Here is a 21,139-nt window from a genome sequence, read left to right as displayed (position 1 = left end):
TTGAGGAATCCCAGAACTACGTTGAGATCCCACAGTGCCACTGGAGGCACAAAAGGGGGTTGTATATGCAATACTCCCTTGACAAACTTCTGGACTTCAGGAACTGAAGCCAATTCTTTCTGGAAGAAAAATCGACAGGGCCGAAATTTGAACCTTAATGGACCCCAATTTGAGGCCCATAGACACTCCTGTTTGCAGGAAATGCAGGAATCGACCGAGTTGAAATTTCTTCGTGGGGCCTTCCTGGCCTCACACCACGCAACATATTTTCGCCACATGTGGTGATAATGTTGTGCGGTCACCTCCTTTCTGGCTTTGACCAGGGTAGGAATGACCTCTTCCTGAATGCCTTTTCCCTTATGATCCGGCGTTCCACCGCCATGCCGTCAAACGCAGCTGCGGTAAGTCTTGGAACAGACATGGTACTTGCTGAAACAAGTCCCTTCTTAGCGGCAGAGGCCATAAGTCCTCTGTGAGCATCTCTTGAAGTTCCGGGTACCAAGTCCTTCTTGGCCAATCCGGAGCCATGAGTATAGTTCTTACTCCTCTACGTCTTATAATTCTCAGTACCTTAGGTATGAAAAGCAGAGGATGGAACACATACACCGACTGGTACACCCACGGTGTTACCAGAACGTCCACAGCTATTGCCTGAGGGTCTCTTAACCTGGCGCAATACCTGTCCCGTTTTTTGTTCAGACGGGACACCATCATGTCCACCTTTGGTAATTCCCAACGGTTTACAATCATGTGGAAAACTTCCCCATGAAGTTCCCACTCTGCCGGGCGGAGGTCGTGCCTACTGAGGAAGTCCGCTTCCCAGTTTCCATTCCCGGAATGAAACACTGCTGACAGTGCTATCACATGATTTTCCGCCCAGCGAAAAGTCCTTGCAGTTTTTGCCACTGCCCTCCTGCTCTTGTGCCGCCCTGTCTATTTACGTGGGCGACTGCCGTGATGTTTTATCCCACTGGATCAATACCGGCTGACCTTGAAGCAGAGGTCTTGCTAAGCTTAGAGCATTATAAATTTACCCTTAGCTATATTTATGTGGAGAAAAGTCTCCAGACTTGATCACACTCCCTGGAAATTTTTTCCTTGTGTGACTGCTCCCCAGCCTCTCGGGCTGGCCTCCGTGGTCACCAACATCCAAAACTGAATGCCGAATCTGCGGCCCTCTAGAAGATGAGCACTCTGTAACCACCACAGGAGAGACACCCTTGTCCTTGGATATAGGGTTATCCGCTGATGCATCTGAAGATGCGATCCGGACCATTTGTCCAGCAGATCCCACTGAAAAGTTCTTGCATGAAATCTGCCGACTGGAATTGCTTCGAAGGAAGTCACCATTTTTTTTTACCATGGCCCTTGTGCAATGATGCACTGATTTTAGGAGGTTCCTGACTAGCTCGGATAACTCCCTGGCTTTCTCTTCCGGGAGAAACACCTTTTTCTGGACTGTGTCCAGAATCATCCCTAAGCACAGGAGACTTGTTGTCGGGATCAGCTGCGATTTTGGAATATTTAGAATCCACCCCTGCTGTTGTAACAGTATCCGAGATAGTGCTACTCCGACCTCCAACTGTTCCCTGGACTTTGCCCTTATCAGGAGATCGTCCAAGTAAGGGATAATTAAGACGCCTTTTCTTCGAAGAAGAACCATCATTTCGGCCATTACCTTGGTAAAGACCCGGGGTGCCGTGGACAATCCAAACGGCAGCGTCTGAAACTGATAGTGACAGTTCTGTACCACGAACCTGAGGTACCCTTAGTGATAAGGGCAAATTTGGGACATGGAGGTAAGCATCCCTGATGTCTCGGGACACCATATAGTCCCCTTCTTCCCGGTTCGTTATCACTGCTCTGAGTGACTCCATCTTGATTTGAACCTTTGTAAGTGTTCAAATTTTTTTAGATTTAGAATAGGTCTCACCTAGCCTTCTGGCTTCAGTACCACAATATAGTGTGGAATAATACCCCTTTTCTTGTTGTAGGAGGGGTAATTTAATTATCACCTGCTGGGAATACAGCTCGTGAATTGTTTCCCATACTGCCTCCTTGTCGGAGGGAGACCTTGGTAAAGCAGACTTCAGGAGCCTGCGCAGGGGAAACGTCTCGACATTCCAATCTGTACCCCTGGGATACTACTTGTAGGATCCAGGGGTCCTGTACGGTCTCAGCGTCATGCTGAGAGCTTGTCAGAAGCGGTGGAACGCTTCTGTTCCTGGGAATGGGCTGCCTGCTGCAGTCTTCTTCCCTTTACTCTATCCCTGGGCAGATATGACTCTTATAGGGACGAAAGGACTGAAGCTGAAAAGACGGTGTCTTTTTCTGCAGAGATGTGACTTAGGGTAAAAACGGTGGATTTTCCAGCAGTTGCCGTGGCCACCAGGTCCGATGGACCGACCCCAAATAACTCCTCTTCCTTTATACGGCAATACACCTTTGTGCCGTTTGGAATCTGCATCACCTGACCACTGTCGTGTCCATAAACATCTTCTGGCAGATATGGATATCGCACTTACTCTTGATGCCAGAGTGCAAATATCCCTCTGTGCATCTCGCATATATAGAAATGCATCCTTTAAATGCTCTATAGTCAATAAAATACTGTCCCTGTCAAGGGTATCAATATTTTTAGTCAGGGAATCCGACCAAGCCACCCCAGCTCTGCACATCCAGGCTGAGGCGATCGCTGGTCGCAGTATAACACCAGTATGTGTGTATACACTTTTTATGATATTTTCCAGCCTCCTGTCAGCTGGCTCCTTGAGGACGGCCCTATCTATAGACGGTACCGCCACTTGTTCTGATAAGCGTGTGAGCGCCTTATCCACCCTAAGGGGTGTTTCCCAACGCGCCCTAACTTCTGGCGGGAAAGGGTATACCGCCCATATTTTCTATCGGGGGGAACCCACGCATCATCACACACTTCATTTAATTTATCTGATTCAGGAAAAACTACGGTAGTTTTTTCACATCCCACATAATACCCTCTTTTGTGGTACTTGTAGTATCAGAAATATGTAACACCTCCTTCATTGCCCTTAACGTGTGGCCCTAATAAGGAATACGTTTGTTTATTCACCGTCGACACTGGATTCAGTGTCCCTGTCTGTGTCTGTGTCGACCGACTAAAGTAAACGGGCGTTTTAAAACCCCTGACGGTGTTTTTGAGACGTCTGGACCGGTACTAATTGTTTGTCGGCCGTCTCATGTCGTCAACCGACCTTGGCGCGTGTTGACATTATCACGTAATTCCCTAAATAAGCCATCCATTCCGGTGTCGACTCCCTAGAGAGTGACATCACCATTACAGGCAATTGCTCCGCCTCCTCACCAACATCGTCCTCATACATGTCGACACACACGTACCGACACACAGCACACACACAGGGAATGCTCTGATAGAGGACAGGACCTACTAGCCCTTTGGAGAGACAGAGGGAGAGTTTGCCAGCACACACCAAAAACGCTATAATTATATAGGGACAACCTTATATAAGTGTTTTCCCTTATAGCATCTTTTTTATATATTTCTAACGCCAAATTAGTGCCCCCCCTCTCTGTTTTAACCCTGTTTCTGTAGTGCAGTGCAGGGGAGAGCCTGGGAGCCTTCCCTCCAGCCTTTCTGTGAGGGAAAATGGCGCTGTGTGCTGAGGAGATAGGCCCCGCCCCTTTTTCGGCGGCCTCGTCTCCCGCTCTTAACGGATTCTGGCAGGGGTTAAATATCTCCATATAGCCCCCGGAGGCTATATGTGAGGTATTTTTAGCCAAAAATAGGTTTTCATTGCCTCCCAGGGCGCCCCCCTCCCAGCGCCCTGCACCCTCAGTGACTGCCGTGTGAAGTGTGCTGAGAGGAAATGGCGCACAGCTGCAGTGCTGTGCGCTACCTTAAGAAGACTGAGGAGTCTTCATGCCGCCGATTCTGGACCTTCTTCTTGTTTCAGCATCTGCAAGGGGGCCGGCGGCGAGGCTCCGGTGACCATCCAGGCTGTACCTGTGATCGTCCCTCTGGAGCTAATGTCCAGTAGCCAAAGAAGCCAATCCATCCTGCACGCAGGTGAGTTCACTTCTTCTCCCCTAAGTCCCTCGTTGCAGTGATCCTGTTGCCAGCAGGACTCACTGTAAAATAAAAAACCTAAGCTAAACTTTTCTAAGCAGCTCTTTAGGAGAGCCACCTAGATTGCACCCTTCTCGGCCGGGCACAAAAATCTAACTGAGGCTTGGAGGAGGGTCATAGGGGGAGGAGCCAGTGCACACCACCTGATCCTAAAGCTTTACTTTTTGTGCCCTGTCTCCTGCGGAGCCGCTATTCCCCATGGTCCTTTCAGGAACCCCAGCATCCACTAGGACGATAGAGAAATGTTAAAATACACAATGATCTCTCACAATATTATTAATACTGTAACTTCTGTTTCAGAACCAATCAGTATATATGAATAATCCTCTTTAAAACAGCCTGAGTGAATAATTTCTAGTCACTATAGTAGGCTGTTAGATTCTATAACCAACCTTCAAAAGGATTACAATCTCATAACCTACGAACAACTAACATTTGTAGAGGACTGCATTCATGTTATTTGACCAATTAGTTACAACTGTAATTGACTGATTGGGACTTCTTATACGCTTTTTTGTCAGCTATAGTGACAACAAATTATTCACGCAGGCCGTTTTAAAGAAGTTTATTAATTTAAATTTAAGTTCTGAAGCAGAAGGTATTAATATGATATTCTGAGAGAGATCATTGTGTATTTTAACATTTTAATTGGGTTATTATTGTTCTTAAATAATTATTGCTTAACAAATACACCTGGAGATACGGCGCTTCCCGCATATACTTTTTTTCCATTCCTGCATATACTTTTTATCTATGGTAGTGTTGGTCCTCATTTTAAAACCTAATACCCTGTCCCATTGCAATAAATAAACCTGATAGTAGATTTCCATGCAAAAGGCATTCTCCAGCACAGACCAGGATATTTTGGAATACCTGACGTGCTTTCTACTTTCAGATTACACCCATAAAACAGTCTGTCATTTTTTCAAAGAAATGCACAATAGCTAAGCTTGCCGGAAACGTGCCTTTCCTGTGTTATTTCATAATATATATATATATATATATATATATATAAAAGAAAAAGCTAAAAAAAGAAAAAAGTCAGTAATGCAGCTGCTTGTACAGAAGTCCCAACTGTGACCTATTTGCATGCAATGAAAAAGGACAATAGAACAGAACCTTGAAGCAGAAAACTATAAAACTAAACAGGAAAAAAAAATATCTTAAAAGGAACCTTTTCACTGTAACTAAGAGATAGCAATTATATGTATTTTCTACTGTGTAATGGTGGAAAAACAGTCTACTTAGTAGCAACACCAAAGCTTGTTGCAAAAGTTCAGTTCTAACAAACCTGTGTCACGTCCCATTATTATTTTGGTATATAACATGAAAGTATAGATGCCCTTAGAATCAATGAAGCACATATATTTTCTTTTTGTTGGTGTGTGTTTATCCATTTTTACTCAGAATTATACAGTATGTCTCATAGTACTCGTGTCTTATTGCTCATCTGCCACAGCATTGGCAGAGTAAAACCACCAGTGTGTGCTAACATTCAATGACAAGGGGCTGTCTCAAGATAGCGACATAAGAAAAAGAGTATATAAAATAACTAAAGAAAACAAAATAAATAACAAAAGCTAGATTGCTGTCAAACTCTGGCATCCGGTTAATAGACAGTGTCTAGTTAAGACAGTCAATACATAGACACCATATGTTAGACAGACATTAGGTTGACAGGGTCAAAAGGTCGACATGAAAATGGTAGACCATTCAAAATGTCGACAGGGTCAAAAGGTCGACATAAAAAAAGATAGACTTTTTTTTTTTATTTAACATGTTTTTGGACTATTTCATACCTTCTCTATCCATGTCGGCATAGAGTTGGTTATAAACCTTGTGGCGAGCAAAGCGAGCCCCGCGAGGGTATGGCTCTCTACAATTGGGGGTTCTAGATGACAAAACTATCCACACAAACCACAAAAATGCAATAAACCTGGTGTCTACCTTTTTATGTCGACCATTTTCATGTCGAACTTTTGACCCTGTCGACCTTTTGTACTGTCTACCTTTTTCATGTCGACCTTTTGACCCTGTCACCTAATAGCTGTCTAACATATGGTGTCTATCTATGGACTGTCTAACTAGACACTGTCTATCTTTTATACCACAGCCCCAAACTCTACTGTAGTGCATAAAGAAGAAGAGGTGGGACACAAAAGTGAGCAGCACAGATGCAGGATTCTTAAACTCTGCTAAAGATAAATGAGTTGGAGAAAGGTGCATATTTATACACTGACTCTAGCCAACATCCCGGGATATCTCAGTTACATGTTCCACAAGCGGAGTGAGTCTCACACGGGAAATTCAAAGACGGCAAGCTTATAGAGACATCCGTTGGCCATTTCATTATGGGATGCAAACAAAGTGCTTGTTCTTGGGGCTGATGAAACTTATCTCAGAGAAAATACCCCCAGTCCCCCCAAAATAGGATTTTAATACCTAGCAGTAAATCCTTTTTTCGTAGTCCATAAGGGATACTGGGGTTCACTTAATACGATAGGGGTATAGATGGGGTCCAAAGGAGCCAGTGTACTTTAAATTTCTTCAACTGGGTGTGCTGGCTCCTCCCCTCTATGCCCCCTCCTACAGCCAGTATAGGTAAAACTGTGCCCGAAGGAGAATGGACATACTTGAGAGAAGGAACATAACAGTGAGTGGTGAGATTCATACACCAGCACACCAACAACAGAAAATGACCAGCAACGATGGTAACAAACAGCAACAGCTGAACAGGTAAACTTCTTGAAAAGAAAAACCTGCAGACACATCAACGCACTGAGGCGGGCGCCTAGTATCCCTTATGGACAACGATAAAAGGATTTACCGGTAGATATTAAAATTCTATTTTCTCTAAAATCCACAAGAGATACTAGGGTTCACTTAGTACAGTGGGGATGTCCCAAAGCTTCCAGAACGGGTGGGAAAGTGCGGAGACGTCTGCTGCACCACCTGCCCAAACTGGGAATCCTCTTTGGCCAGGACAACAAACCTGTAGAACTTCACAAAGATGTTCCTCCCTGACCAGGTAGCAGCTCAGCATAGTTGCAAAGCCGAGACTCCATGGGCAGCCGCCCAGGAACACCCCACCAATCTTGTAGAGTGGGCCTTCAGAGACTGTGGAACAGGTAAGGCTGCCGACACATTGGCCTGTTGGATAGTAAGCCTAAGCCAACGAGCAATGGACTGCGTAGAAGCAGGGCAACCCTTTTTCTGCGCATCATATAGCACAATCAAGGAATCCATCTTTCTGATCAGAGCAGTCCTCTTGATATAGATCGTCAAGGCTCGCACAGCATCCAATGCCTCTGGAGGAGCAGAAGTGCCAGAACTTGATGAAGCCACAATAGGTTGATTCAAGCGGAACTCAGAGACGACCTTCTGCAGGAACTGCTGCCTAGTTCTGAGCTCCGCTATGTCCTCGTAAAAGACCAAGTAGGGACTTTTACTCGATAGGGCACCTAATTCTGAAACACGGCTAGCAGAAGCCAAGGCCAATAACATCACCATCTTCCACCCGCCAAAAGCCAGGATTTCTCTTCTGTGGTGGCTTCAGACTTCTCACCTGACCGAGGGCCGGAGGTTCGGGATTCAAAATTGGATTCTGCTAACAACAGACGCAAGCCTCAGAGGTTGGGGAGCAGTCACCCAGTTCCAAGGAAGATGGTCAAGTCAGGAAGCCATTCTTCCGAACAACATTCTGGAACGAAGGGCCATATACAACGCCTTTCTACAGGCATCGCATCTTCTTCAAGATCAAGCCATTTAGGTTCAGTCGGACAATGTGATGAGCAGAGTAGCAATGTCAGAGGTAACAAGTATTCTCCTCTGGGCAGAAATGCACGCTGTGAAGTTGTCCGCAATCTTCATTCCGGGAGTAGACAACTGGGAAGCAGACTTCCTCACCAGACACGACCTCCACCCAGGAGAGTGGGGCCTTCACCCAGAGGTGTTCGGGTGCTTGACACGTCAGTGGAGAATTCCACAAATTGACATAATGGCCTCCCGTCTCAACAAGAAGCTGAAGCGGTATTGTTCCAGGTCGAGGGACCCACAAGCAATGGCGGTGGACACTCTGGTGACTCCATGGGTCTACCAGATGGTGTACGTGTTTCCACCACTCCCATTGATCCCAAAGATTCTCAAAAGAATACAAAGGGAAAAGGTTCAAGCAATTCTCATTGCTCCGGACTGGCTAAGAAAGGTCTGGTATGCGGATCTACTGGAGATGCTCCTAGAGGACCGGTGGCCTCTACCTCTTCGCGAGGACCTTCTCCAACAGGGGCCATTCATCTATCAAGACTTACCATGGCTACGTTTGACGGCATGGAGGTTGAGTGTCAAATTCTAGCCTAGAAAGGGATCCCGGATAGGGTTATTCCAACCATGATACAAGCCAGAAAGGGGGTAACGTCTAAACATTACCACTGTATTTGAAAAAAAAATACGTCTCTTGGTGTAAGATCAGGAAATTTCCTGCGGTGGAATTTCAACTGGGACGTTTTCTCCTTTTTCTGCAGTCAGGTGTGGATTTGGGCCTAAGTTTGGGCTCCATAAAAGTCCAGATTTCAGCCTTCTCCATTTTCTTCCAGAAACAACTGGCTTCTCTCCCTGAGGTTTAGACATTTATGAAGGGGGTTCTGCACATACAACCGCCCTTTGTGCCTCCTACGGCACCTTGGAATCTCAACGTGGTGTTGCAGTTCCTGCAATCGGAATGGTTTGAGCCTTTACAGGACATAGACGTTAAGTTTCTTACGTGGAAGGCCGTCGCACTGTTGGCCTTGGCTTCTGCGAGGCATGTGTCCGAGCTGGGGGCATTGGTGGTCATTCAGAGTTGTTCGCTCGAATTGGGAGGGAAAAAAGACAAGAAGAAGTCTGTACTATTGACGCACTTGAGACAGAAAATGATTATGTAATAAAAAATAACCTTTATTAAATATTCATTAAAATTGAGATGTATTTATATATTTATCCCAAACTCGCAGTGAAACATAAGGTTTAAAATCACAAAACAAACATATAGGTGATGAGAAAAAATAAAGAAATGTGAATGAAAGATTAAGAAGCGTGTTCACGTGTAATTCTTTACTAGACCACCTCAACCGATTTATCCTGTGTATGGTCAAGTTACTAATGTAATAATTTTATACTATAATATTCTTAGTGAAACTTGTTATTTATACACTATTCACCCGGCGAGGGTAGATTCTTAAATAATCATTCCCAGTAATAGGGCTGTGGGGGTAGATAGGTATAATAAATTTAACCCACCTCCAGTTACAGGGTTGATCAGTCGTTAGGGATCACTATATCTCTATGTCCCTTTAAACCATATTCCCGATTAAGAGTTGTTCGCTCGCAAGCTGCTTTTAGCAGCTTTGCACACGCTAAGCCGCCGCCTACTGGGAGTGAATCTTAGCTTCTTAAAATTGCGAACGAAAGATTCGCAATATTGCGATAAGACATCTCTGTGCAGTTTCTGAGTAACTCGAGACTTACTCGGCATCTGCGATCAGTTCAGTGCTTGTCGTTCCTGGTTTGACGTCACAAACACACCCAGCGTTCGCCCAGACACTCCTCCGTTTCTCCAGCCACTCCCGCTTTTTTCCCAGAAACTGTAGCGTTTTTTCACACACACCCATAAAACGGCCAGTTTCCACCCAGAAACACCCACTTTCTGTCAATCACATTACGATCACCAGAACGAAGAAAAAAACGTGAGTAAAATTCCTAACTGCATAGCAAATTTACTTGGCGCAGTCGCAGTGCGGACATTGCGCATGCGCACTAAGCGGAAAATCGCTGCGATGCGAAGAAATTTACCGAGCGAACAACTCGGAATGACCCCCATTGTCTCAAAAAAGCCCCTATTTGATTTTTCATGAAGATAGGGCTGAACTCGTCAGCAATTTCTTCCAAAGGTGGTGTCTGCATTTCATATCATCCAACCTATTGTGGTTCCGGTGGTTACCGACACCTCTACTACTTCAAAGTCCTTGGATGTGGTGAGGGCTTTGAAGATCTATGTGAAGTGGACAGATTGTCACAGAAAATCTGACTCGCTGTTTGTTCTCTATGATCCCAATAAAATTGGGTGTCCTGTTTCAAAGCAGACAATTGCACGCTGGATCAGGCTTACTATCCAACATGCTTATTTCACGGCAGGTTTACGGTGTCCAAAATCTGTACAGGCCCACCCTACTAATGTCGGTGGGTTCTTCCTGGGCGGGTGCCCGGGGTGTCTCGGCTTTACAGCTCTGCCGAGCAGCTACTTCATTCAGGTTCGAACACGTTTGCCAAGTTCTACAAGTTCGATACTTTGGCCTCTGAGGACCTTCAGTTTGGTCAATCAGTTTTGCAGGAACCTTAGCACTCTCCCACCCGGTTTGGGAGCTTTGGTACATCCCCATGGTACTAATGTGGACCCCAGTATCCTCTAGTAAGAGAAAATAGGATTTTAATTATCTACCAGTAAATCCTTTTCTTGTAGTCCGTAGAGGATACTGGGCGCCCACCCAGTGCTTCCTTTCTTCCTGCACTGTTACTTGGTTAAGTATTGTTGGTTCAGCGGTTGCTGTTCCTGGTTTGAAGTTTGGTTAGCTTGGCTTTCCTCTAGTTTGTGTGTGCTGATTCAGAATCTAACCACTATCCTTTTATATCCTACTCTCAAAGTATGTCCGTCTCCTCGGGCACAGTTTATAGACAGAGTCTGGTAGGAGGGGCATAGAGGACGGAGCCAGCCCACACTATCAAGTTCTTAAAGTGCCAATGGCTCCTGGTGGACCCATCTATAACCATGGTACTAATGTGGACCCCAGTATCTTCTACAGACTACGAGAAAAGGATTTACCGGTAGGTAATTAAAACCCTATTTTCTTGACCTCCATAAATTATGAAGCAGAAGCAGCTTTAGAAGTAAGATATATGCCTTAATGATACATCTCCCCCCTCGTACCAACACTTGGCAAGTTAGCAGATGGTTGGTGGCTTCAGGGTCTGCATTTCTTAGTAGACACCATATCGAGCTCAATGTAGCGTAACAGCCACCAGTGATCGCGCTGAGCCCAAAAAAAAGTGGGTCCCAGGGACCCCTCACTTTTAAAAATTGGGGTCCTACTGGTTCTGTTCTGGGTCCCATCGGAATTAAGGTTTTTATTAATATTAATCTTATTTGGACACTACAGAAGTGTTGCAAGGTGGGGGCATGGGGTGACAGTGCTGCTGGGCTGTGTAGCATGCAGGACACTCTGCCCCAGAGCTTTAACTAGATATTTTGGTGCCCTTTGGCAGAAAGTGAATTGGAGCTCCACCTCCCAGAAACGAAACAACAGGCGGTGCGCGCCGCAGGCGCGCCGCAAAAATTTAGGTGCATGGCTTCATGGGGAAGGGGCGTGACCACATAATAGTGCCAATTCACATTACAGCACACTGTAGTGCCGCTTATACACATTGCACCAGGTAGAACCTCCTATACACACTGCGCCAGGTAGAGCACGTTATACACACTGCGCCAGGTAGAGCACGTTATACACACTGCGCCAGGTAGAGCACGTTATACACACTGCGCCAGGTAGAGCACGTTAAACACACTGCGCCAGGTAGAGCACGTTATACACACTGCGCCAGGTAGAGCACGTTATACACACTGCGCCAGGTAGAGCACGTTATACACACTGCGCCAGGTAGAGCACGTTATACACACTGCGCCAGGTAGAGCACGTTATACACACTGCGCCAGGTAGAGCACGCCCTTATACACACTGCGCCAGGTAGAGCACGCCCTTATACACACTGCGCCAGGTAGAGCACGCCGTTATACACACTGCGCCAGGTAGAGCACGCCGTTATACACACTGCGCCAGGTAGAGCACACCGTTACACACATTGCGCCAGGTAGAGCACGCCGTTATACACATTGCGCCAGGTAGAGCACGCCGTTATACACATTGCGCCAGGTAGAGCACGCCGTTACACACATTGCGCCAGGTAGAGCACGCAGTTATACACACTGCGCCAGGTAGAGCACGCCGTTATACACATTGCGCCAGGTAGAGCACGCCGTTATACACATTGCGCCAGGTAGAGCACGCCGTTATACACATTGCGCCAGGTAGAACACGCCGTTATACACATTGCGTCAGGTAGAGCATGCCATTATACACATTGCGCCAGGTAGAGTACGCCGTTATACACATTGCGCCAGGTAGAGCATGCCATTATACACATTGCGCCAGGTAGAGCACGCCGTTATACACATTGCGCCAGCTAGAGCATACCGTTATACACATTGCGTCAGGTAGAGCATGCCGTTATACACATTGCGCCAGGTAGAGCACGCCGTTATACACATTGCGCCAGGTAGAGCACGCCGTTATACACATTGCGTCAGGTAGAGTACGCCGTTATACACATTGCGTCAGGTAGTGCACGCCATTATACACATTGCGCCAGGTAGAGCACGTACCTTCCGCACCACCAGGGCCCTGTGCTGTCACCGCTGTTTCCGTCAGGTAAAAGAAGTGAGAAGAAGTTTGAGGAGGAGGGGGGGGGGGGCACCTCGGGAACTGGCTCCCCTGTCACAGGCCCGCTAGCTGGGCGTCCGTAGGGATGCTGGGGACACCTGATGGTAATGGTGCAGCCCGCTCTTCTCACGGCAGCAGTATGGTGGCAGAGCACGGCAGGGGCTGGAGGTGAGGTTCCTGGCCGGTCACCGCTGCTCTCCTTCACACAGATCGCGGGAGAGCACACTGGAGGCAGCCGAGAGGGAGGCAGATATCGGGTTGGGAGGGAGCTGCAGTTCACAGTCTTGGCGAGTCACCGCCCGCCCGCAGCGTACAGCAGCCGCAGAGCCGTCTTCTCTCTCTGCCCGGCCCCCGTGTGAAGCCACTGCACGTGACCAGGAGGGGGAGGGGGCACCGCCAGACTGCCAGTGTAAGGCTCCACCTCCGCTCTGTACGGGCAAGAAGCGCCGTCGCCGTCAATTTACAAGGAGTTGGCTGCAGCGGAGCGCGTCCCCGGGGACCCTCACATGTTTTAAAAGTGAGTCCCCGCCTTCAGATCGGGTAAAATACGCGCTATAGCGCGTATTTGCGAACACTGAGCCACTGCAGTTTGTATTGTTCAAAACAGGAGAACCGTAGAAATTCCGACACTACATTCAAATGCCAGGGTGCTGTGGGCGACACAAAAGAAGGTTGTATGTGAAGTATCCCTTATAAGAAGGTCTGAACTTCTGGCAACACTGCCAATTTCTTCTGGAAGAAAATTGAGAGAGTTGAAAGCTGGACCTTAATGGAACCCAGATGTAAGCCCTCATCCACACCAGTCTGCAGGAAACGTCCCAAGTGGAACTCCGCAGGCGGATACGTGCGTTTCTCGCACCAAGAGACATATCTTCTCCAGATAGTGTTTTGACGTCACAGGTTTCCTGGCCTGAACCATGGTAGCAATAACAAACGGTCCTTGCTGAAGATGATCTCTTCTCATTGGCAGAGGAGAATGGTCTTCGACGGACATGTCCAGAAGATCCGCAGACCATGCCCTCCGAGGCCAATCCGGTGCAATCACAATTGCCTGAACTCTGATTCCTGATTTGCTTTAGCACCGTTGGGAGCAATGTAATTGGAGGAAACAGGTAGACCAGCCGGTAAGGCCAAGGCAACGTTAGTGCATCTACTGCCTTCGCCTGAGGGTCCCTGGTTTGTGAGCAATACCAGTGAAGCTTCTTGTTGAGTCGAGAAGCCATCATGTCTATTTGTGGGCAGCCCCACCGGTCGATGATCTGATTAAACACCTGATGGTGGAGACCACACTCTCCCGAGTGGAGATCGTGACGACTCAGGAAGTCCGCTTCCCAGTTGTCCACTCCCGGAATGAAGATTGTGGACACTGCTCTTGCATTTCTTTCTGCCCAGAGAAGTATCTTTGACACTTCTCGCATGCAGGCTCTGCTTTTTGTCCCTCCTTGTCGATTTATGTAAGCCATCGCCGTGACGTTGCCCGACATGGATCGCTTGATCCTTGAATAGAGAAGAGGCCTAAAGCAGAGCATTGTAGATCGCCCGAAGTTCCAGAACGTTGATCGGAAGTAGGGCTTCGTGGGCTGAACACTTGCCCTGGAACTGAGCCCCTTGGGTGACAGCTCCCCATCCTCTCAGACTCGCATCTGTCGTGAGGAGGATCCACTCCTGAATCCCGAAACTTCGACCTTCCAGTAGGTTTGAGGACTGTAGCCATCACAGGAAGGAAATCCTGGCCTGAGGTGACAGCCGTATTATCCGGTGCATCTGAAAGCCCTCTTGGATTTGAGTAGCCTATGTATGAATGGGACGTGTTATGTAGCAACTCGCAAGCACAAGCTATGCCAGCCGCTGTGCAAATAGACTTTAGCGTAGTCTCTATTTTCCTATCCCCAGGGTCCTTTAGTGTAAAGGAGCCCGGAGCTGGTAGTACCACCTTCTTAGAGAGGCGGTAGACCAATACGTCCACGGCTGGACAGTTTTCCCAATTTTTCCTACCTTCTGGTGCAAATGGGAATGTGTGCAAAACCCATTTTGTCACCTGATATTTTTTATCAGGAGTTTTCCAGGCTTGCTTAAACATGTCATCTAATTCTGGGGAATCAGGGAAAATGACACTGCGTTTTTTCTGTGCTAAGAAAAACGACTGAGTTCATGCAGCGTCTTCTAAAGGGATTTTTAACCCATCCCTGATAGCCATTATGAGGGGCTCAATACCCTGCGCAGAAGTTGAATCCTCCGTAACAGGATCCAATTGCTCCGCCTCCTCCTGTACCGCTTCCTCAGAATCTGAGAGTAAATAAGGCAGCCCACGTTTATGTGGTCCTGAGCTAGGGGGGGGGGGGGGGGGGGGGCGGTTGTTTATCATCTGCCTTTGCAGCTAGGTCTGCGACAGCCTGCTGTAGCTGTTGTGTCTTCTGACTATTTGCAGTGAGCTGAGATGACATATCTGCCATCATTGATTTTATGGCACCGAGCCAGGATGGCTCCTGACCCTCCCCCCTAACTTGGGAGGACTGACTGCATTGTACACATGATTGGGAACCAGGCATAGAGGGAGAAAATCTGGTGTGACATACACTGCATAATTGGTGTTTTACGATGTTTACAGTAGACAACACACACACACACACACACACACACACACACACGTATTACAACAGCAAGCCTGCCTTACTGTACAGTATGTGAGGAGGAAACATAGAAAGAGAGGAACAGCACACCCAAGCTTGTCAGACTCCGTGAGAGTTCTTATCCTTTTCAAGACACTATAGAGTGTACAATAGCGGCTCTCCCCCTATTTACATCCCTGTATTGAGTGTTTGGAGAAGCTGTGTCTCCTTGCTACTGCAGCTGTAAGCAGAGGAAGGCACCAAAACGCCACTGGACCAGCTCTGAGAAAGCTCCGCCCCCTGTAATGGCGCCGGAGCTATGTAGTTATTTATACTGGCAAAGTCTCCTATTCTGTGTAAAACATCACAAATGCTAGTTTTTCACCACCGCTGCCAGTGTACACAGGGGGGCTATAGCGGATCCCCCCAGCGAAGGTTCCATATGCCGCCCCTGCGTTGCGCCGCACCAAGAACCGGGGGACCCCCCTAGCGGGGCCTCTGGTTTGTACTCACCACTCTTCTCACCTTCAGGCTATGTTAGGGGTGTGCTGCGATTGCGTTCGCTAAGGCGCAGTGCCCTGCGGTACCAACAACCTCTCAGGACGGTGGTCCTGCAGCGGAGAAACGGCTCTGACGCTTTAAGAGGCCGGTGACCGCCGGTGAATGTGCTTCTAACACTCTGATAAAGCAAAAACTTAGTTCAAAGTTGTGTTTTTAAACACCTGTGTCACAGCCCTATTTTGCAAATAAAGCTTTTCACACGTCTCTATATGACGCCACTGGCTGCAGGAATGGGTTCATTAGCAACCAGGGCACTTTAAGTGTGGCGTCTGAATCTTCTCCTCGCCTTTATGAGAGTTTCCTCAGGTGAGTTTATGCACCTCTGTCCCTGTTCATATGATAGGGACAGAGGTGATTTATTCAATATACAGTACACAGGACAGTACTATACAACAGACCATAAGCCCTGTTGTGGAAAAGGTGCAATCTCAAGCTGACTGGTAAATCAAAAGCTGCAATAAAGGAGACTGCATAAAACTACTTTCATTATTTTGGTTTAGTGGACATACGAGATGGAGGTAACATAGTGATCGTTTCCTTTAGAAATTAATCTTTTCTTCTCTTACAGACAAACCATTTGGCGATCATTAAGAAAACCTACTTTTAACGTGAAACCTTAAGCAAATGAGTAAATATTATTTAATTTCTGTTTGATTAATAAGCAAATGCAGCTTCATCCACAGAAGGCGTACTAAGTGTCAAAATAGCAGCGCTCAGAACAAACAGGCATATGAGGTAACGAAAGGGTTGATAGACATATGTGTTATGTCACATTCCATCCATTGTCTGCAAATCCACACTGTTCAGAGGAGAGGAGGCAACGCTTACAATATGTGCCATCAGTCAGCAAAATGATTGTCAACCAGCTTCACCCTGCCCATGTAATTAGGACCTCTCAGCTTTTCTGGTCTCGGTTTCCTCTCATTCAATGACTACTACAAAGTTATTTGCCTAAGGGTGGGGAGAATACCCTTTAATAGCTTGTCCTGTCACAACTCCCTCTGGCATCCTCTTCATGTCCTTCATGATATTTTTGGCTCTACGCTTCATGTGAATAGTCACTGGAAAGTTTCACTTGTCCCTATAAGCTTATTCAATTATTTCCAGAACCTATTGCTAGTCATGATTATTATTACATACAGGTAGAAAACAGTTTCAGCTATGAGATACTGAGATATAATAATCAGTAAGTCAGGAGAAAAAAATAAAAAAATTATATATATATATATATATATATATACACACACACACACACACACACACACACACACACACACACACACACATATATATAAAATCATACATACACTAATATTCATATTTATTTTTTTAAATTGTAGGCTTTAATCACTGAACCTGATCTCCATGACCTAGGTATTCTGTGCTGTACAATGACAATAAATTGCTGTAAGAACATAAATTATGTGCTATAACTTTGACAGAAGGTACTGTAGAGCTAACTTTTTTTATTAAATACTTGTACGTTTAACTAATTTACAAATTAAATTAGTAGTGTTTAATGTCTTAAATGGCCTAGTTTATTTGTTACAGATTTGGAGACCACCAACATTTGGCAAGGAGGTTAAACATGATTATACGCAGCGCACAGACACAGAGATTACAAACAGGAGGATGTTTTGGGAGCGATGTAAATAAAATAGCGAAATAGCAAAGTAGGGTACATTCTGTGAAAAGGAGAAGTTACACTAATTAGTTCTATATCTTATTTATGATCTATTAGGCTTATTACCTTGTCCTTGGAGATGTGAAATATCTAATCCTTCTCTGAGACGGATGACAACAACACCATACTGGTAATCAAAAGCATCACTGGAAAAACAAACAAACAAGTGTTTAGACTCCCCATAACATCAAATCAATAAACCTGTAGTTTATATATATATATATATATATATATATATATATATATATATATATGTAAACACTGTCACCGGACGTATATGCAATGTATGAGTATAGGGGGTATCCAATTAGGTGCGATACGTTCAAATCGGCCGGATATCGCGATTAATGACGATGGTCATTATCACGCTATCCAATTAGAGTCCCTTTTGATCCCCTGAAAACGGACGTGTGATCACGCAAAAACAAATGGGATCGGGGATAAGTCCCTGACCCCATGTGTTACTGCGGCTCTGGCACGCCACTTATCGCGGATTACGCTTTGGGTGCCTGAGGCACCCGAAGCATAATCCGCGATAAGTGCCAGCATTTGGGGGGAGGAGCTCACCGCATCGGGGCTAACAGGATAACCCCGGCGATACAATTATCTGCAGTCATTGACTATGCATAATTGGATACCCCCCTATGTCTGTACGCCTGCATGCACAGAACTAAATGATTAAGGTTTACAAAATTATTAATCCATTTTCTTCCCAGAGAAAATATAACCAGGATGCTCCACAGAGAAAGGGGCACACTTGTTCTTCTGATAAGTGTCCTGAATAACATTTATAGTCCTTATTATAGTATGTACGCAGGTACGGGGGTTACAGTGGTTAACACAGATCAGTGGAAATGTTTCTCAGGATACTGTCACTTCTGTAAACTCTGCTGCTCAAAGCTTCTAAAATTATCAACAAAGATTTATTTTCAATTACAAAGTAATAAAGGTGTCAGGTAACAAAGTAAACTATATAAAAACGGCTGAGAGATAAGTGTGTAAAACTATTGTCTACAAAGGCCTAAAAATACAAACAAGCCTCATAGATCTATTTCTGACTGAATCTCTTGGGAGATTGACGATTTAAGGGGGGTACTCAGAGCGATAATCTAAGCAATCTGACTAGATTGCTTAGATTTTAAGTATGATCTCTCCGTGTGTACCCCCCACAGCAATAGTGATGCGCGGTCCCGCGTGTCGCTATGGCTGGTGCTAGATTGGCCAGCATGCAGGCTCAATCTAGCAGGTCGCTCATTTCCCCCGCTGGATGAAATGAGCGCCCACCCACCCCTGTCCCTCCCGCACGCTTAGCACATATCGCGCTGTGCTGAGCGGGGGGAGAGATGTGTGCCAAGCGGTTCACTCAGCATACATCTCTGGCAACATCTGCCGGTGAATACGGGCATTTAGGGGAAGAAAGCAGACAACCACCTCACACTGCATCACCAAGCCATGACTACACCAGAAAATACCAAAAAGGCTTCATCACATACATGATGATGTGATCGTTTTACAAGTCATGATGATCTCCTTTTTACACCTACCTTTTGCATCTTCCAGAACCAAGTAGGCAAGTACAATATTAAAGAATAAACAGATAACTATTGTAGATCCAAGATATAGATAATACCAAAGCCAATACCATTCCAGAAGGTGCTCAGCAACACCTTCCACCTTACTACAGTATTGTGGGTTAGAGAGCAGAAACAAGTGGGTGCATATAATACCACTTTGTCTGCAATCTAAAGACCCATTTACTTATTTTTGCCTCTAGTGTATGGGTTTTTATTTGTGTTTTGGCTCATGTGTGTCTGTGACAAGAGCTATTCTGCACAGTTATGGCTGCTGAAGATATGAAACACTGGGTAACTACTATTCGTAAATTTAGTTAGTTATTAGGGAAAATTCATAGTCATTTTAGAGTGGTATTCATTTACAAGGTATTACATTAATTTGGCAAGAGACTGAATTGCTTAAAAGAGAATAATAATAATAATAATAATAATAATAATAATGTTTTAACTGAATAAACAGCTTTGTTTTTATTATTTAACATACTATTACACTATACTTTTCTAATTCTATTATTATTGCAGTATGTATTTTTTCCTTTCATAGTAACATAGTAACATAGTATCTGAGGTTGAAAAAAGACAATTGTCCATCGAGTTCAACCTATTTGTGGTGTCCTCTGCATGATGATTTGACTAAATAGTAACTATAATGCATGACTATGCACCATACCCCTGGATATCCTTATCCAATAGGAATTTATCTAACCCATTCTTAAAGGTGTTGACAGATTCCGCCATTACAACTCCCTCGGGCAGGGAATTCCAAACACGTATTGTCCTTACCGTGAAAAAGCCTTTACGCCGTATTGTGCGGAATCTCCTCTCCTCTAACCTGAGCGAGTGTCCACGAGTCCTCTGTGTTGATCTAACCAAAAACAGGTCCCGCGCAAGCTCTGAGTATTGTCCCCTTATATATTTGTAGATGTTGATCATATCCCCTCTTAGTCTCCGCTTTTCCAATGTAAACATGCCTAGTCTTTCAAGCCTTTCCTTGTATTCCATCGTCTCCATGCCCTTAATTAGTTTGGTCGCCCTCCTCTGTACCTTTTCTAGCTGCAGGATATCCTTTTTGTAGTACGGTGCCCAGAACTGTACACAGTATTCAAGGTGTGGCCTCACTAGTGATTTATATAATGGGAGTATAATACTCTCGTCCCTAGCATCAATACCCCGTTTTATGCATGCTAATATCTTATTAGCCTTCTTTGCTGCAGTCCTACTTTGGGTACTACTGCTTAGCTTGCTATCTATGAGGACACCTAAGTCCTTTTCCAGTACAGAATCCCCTAGTTTTACCCCATTTAGTAGGTAGGTGTAATTTTTGTTCTTGTTACCACAGTGCATTACCTTACACTTGTCTGTGTTGAAGCGCATTCTCCATTTGGCTGCCCATGCTTCTAATTTAACTAAGTCGTTCTGAAGAGACTCGGCATCCTCCTCTGTATTTATAGCCTTACACAATTTGGTATCATCTGCAAAAATTGACACCATGCTCTCTAGACCTTCTGTTAGGTCGTTAATGAAAATATTGAACAATAGCGGTCCTAATACTGAGCCTTGCGGCACACCACTTAGCACTTCAGTCCAAGTTGAAAAATATCCATTAACCACAACGCGCTGCTTCCTATTATCTAACCAGTTTTTGACCCAAGTGCATATTGTGCTTCCTAGCCCTGATTCTTGTAGCTTGTATATAAGTCTCATGTGTGGTACAGTATCAAACGCTTTGGCAAAGTCTAAAAAGATTACATCCACGTCTTTACCCTGATCTAGGTTTGCGCTTACTGTTTCATAAAAGCCAAGTAAGTTGGTTTGACAGGATCTGTCCTTCATAAACCCATGTTGATTCCTTTTAATGACCTTATTGGTTTCAAGGAACTTCTGAATACTATCTCTTAGAATACCTTCCAATACTTTCCCCACTATAGATGTAAGACTAACTGGTCTATAATTACCTGGTTCAGCTTTACTTCCCTTTTTGAATATAGGCACTACTTCCGCTATACGCCAGTCTTTGGGAACCATACCTGATATAACTGAATCCTCAAAGATCAGAGATAGCG

The 21,139-nt window shown here is 45.4% G+C and overlaps 1 protein-coding gene across 2 annotated transcripts in view; it reads right to left on the bottom strand.

Annotated features, from left to right (window-relative positions):
• The window catches only part of SLC12A2 (solute carrier family 12 member 2), a 228,283-nt gene that overhangs the window by 49,899 nt on the left and 157,245 nt on the right, over positions 1 to 21,139 (bottom strand). For both annotated transcript variants that reach the window (XM_063964250.1, XM_063964251.1), the window contains exon 20: positions 17,569 to 17,648. In XM_063964250.1, the coding sequence (XP_063820320.1) occupies positions 17,569 to 17,648 (80 nt within the window). The remainder of the gene's footprint in view (positions 1 to 17,568; positions 17,649 to 21,139) is intronic.

The sequence above is a fragment of the Pseudophryne corroboree genome, chromosome 1, assembly GCF_028390025.1.
Source record: "Pseudophryne corroboree isolate aPseCor3 chromosome 1, aPseCor3.hap2, whole genome shotgun sequence".
Lineage (NCBI taxonomy): Eukaryota > Metazoa > Chordata > Amphibia > Anura > Myobatrachidae > Pseudophryne > Pseudophryne corroboree.
Note: the sequence above shows the minus strand (reverse complement) of the source record. Positions and strands in the feature narration are given on the sequence as shown.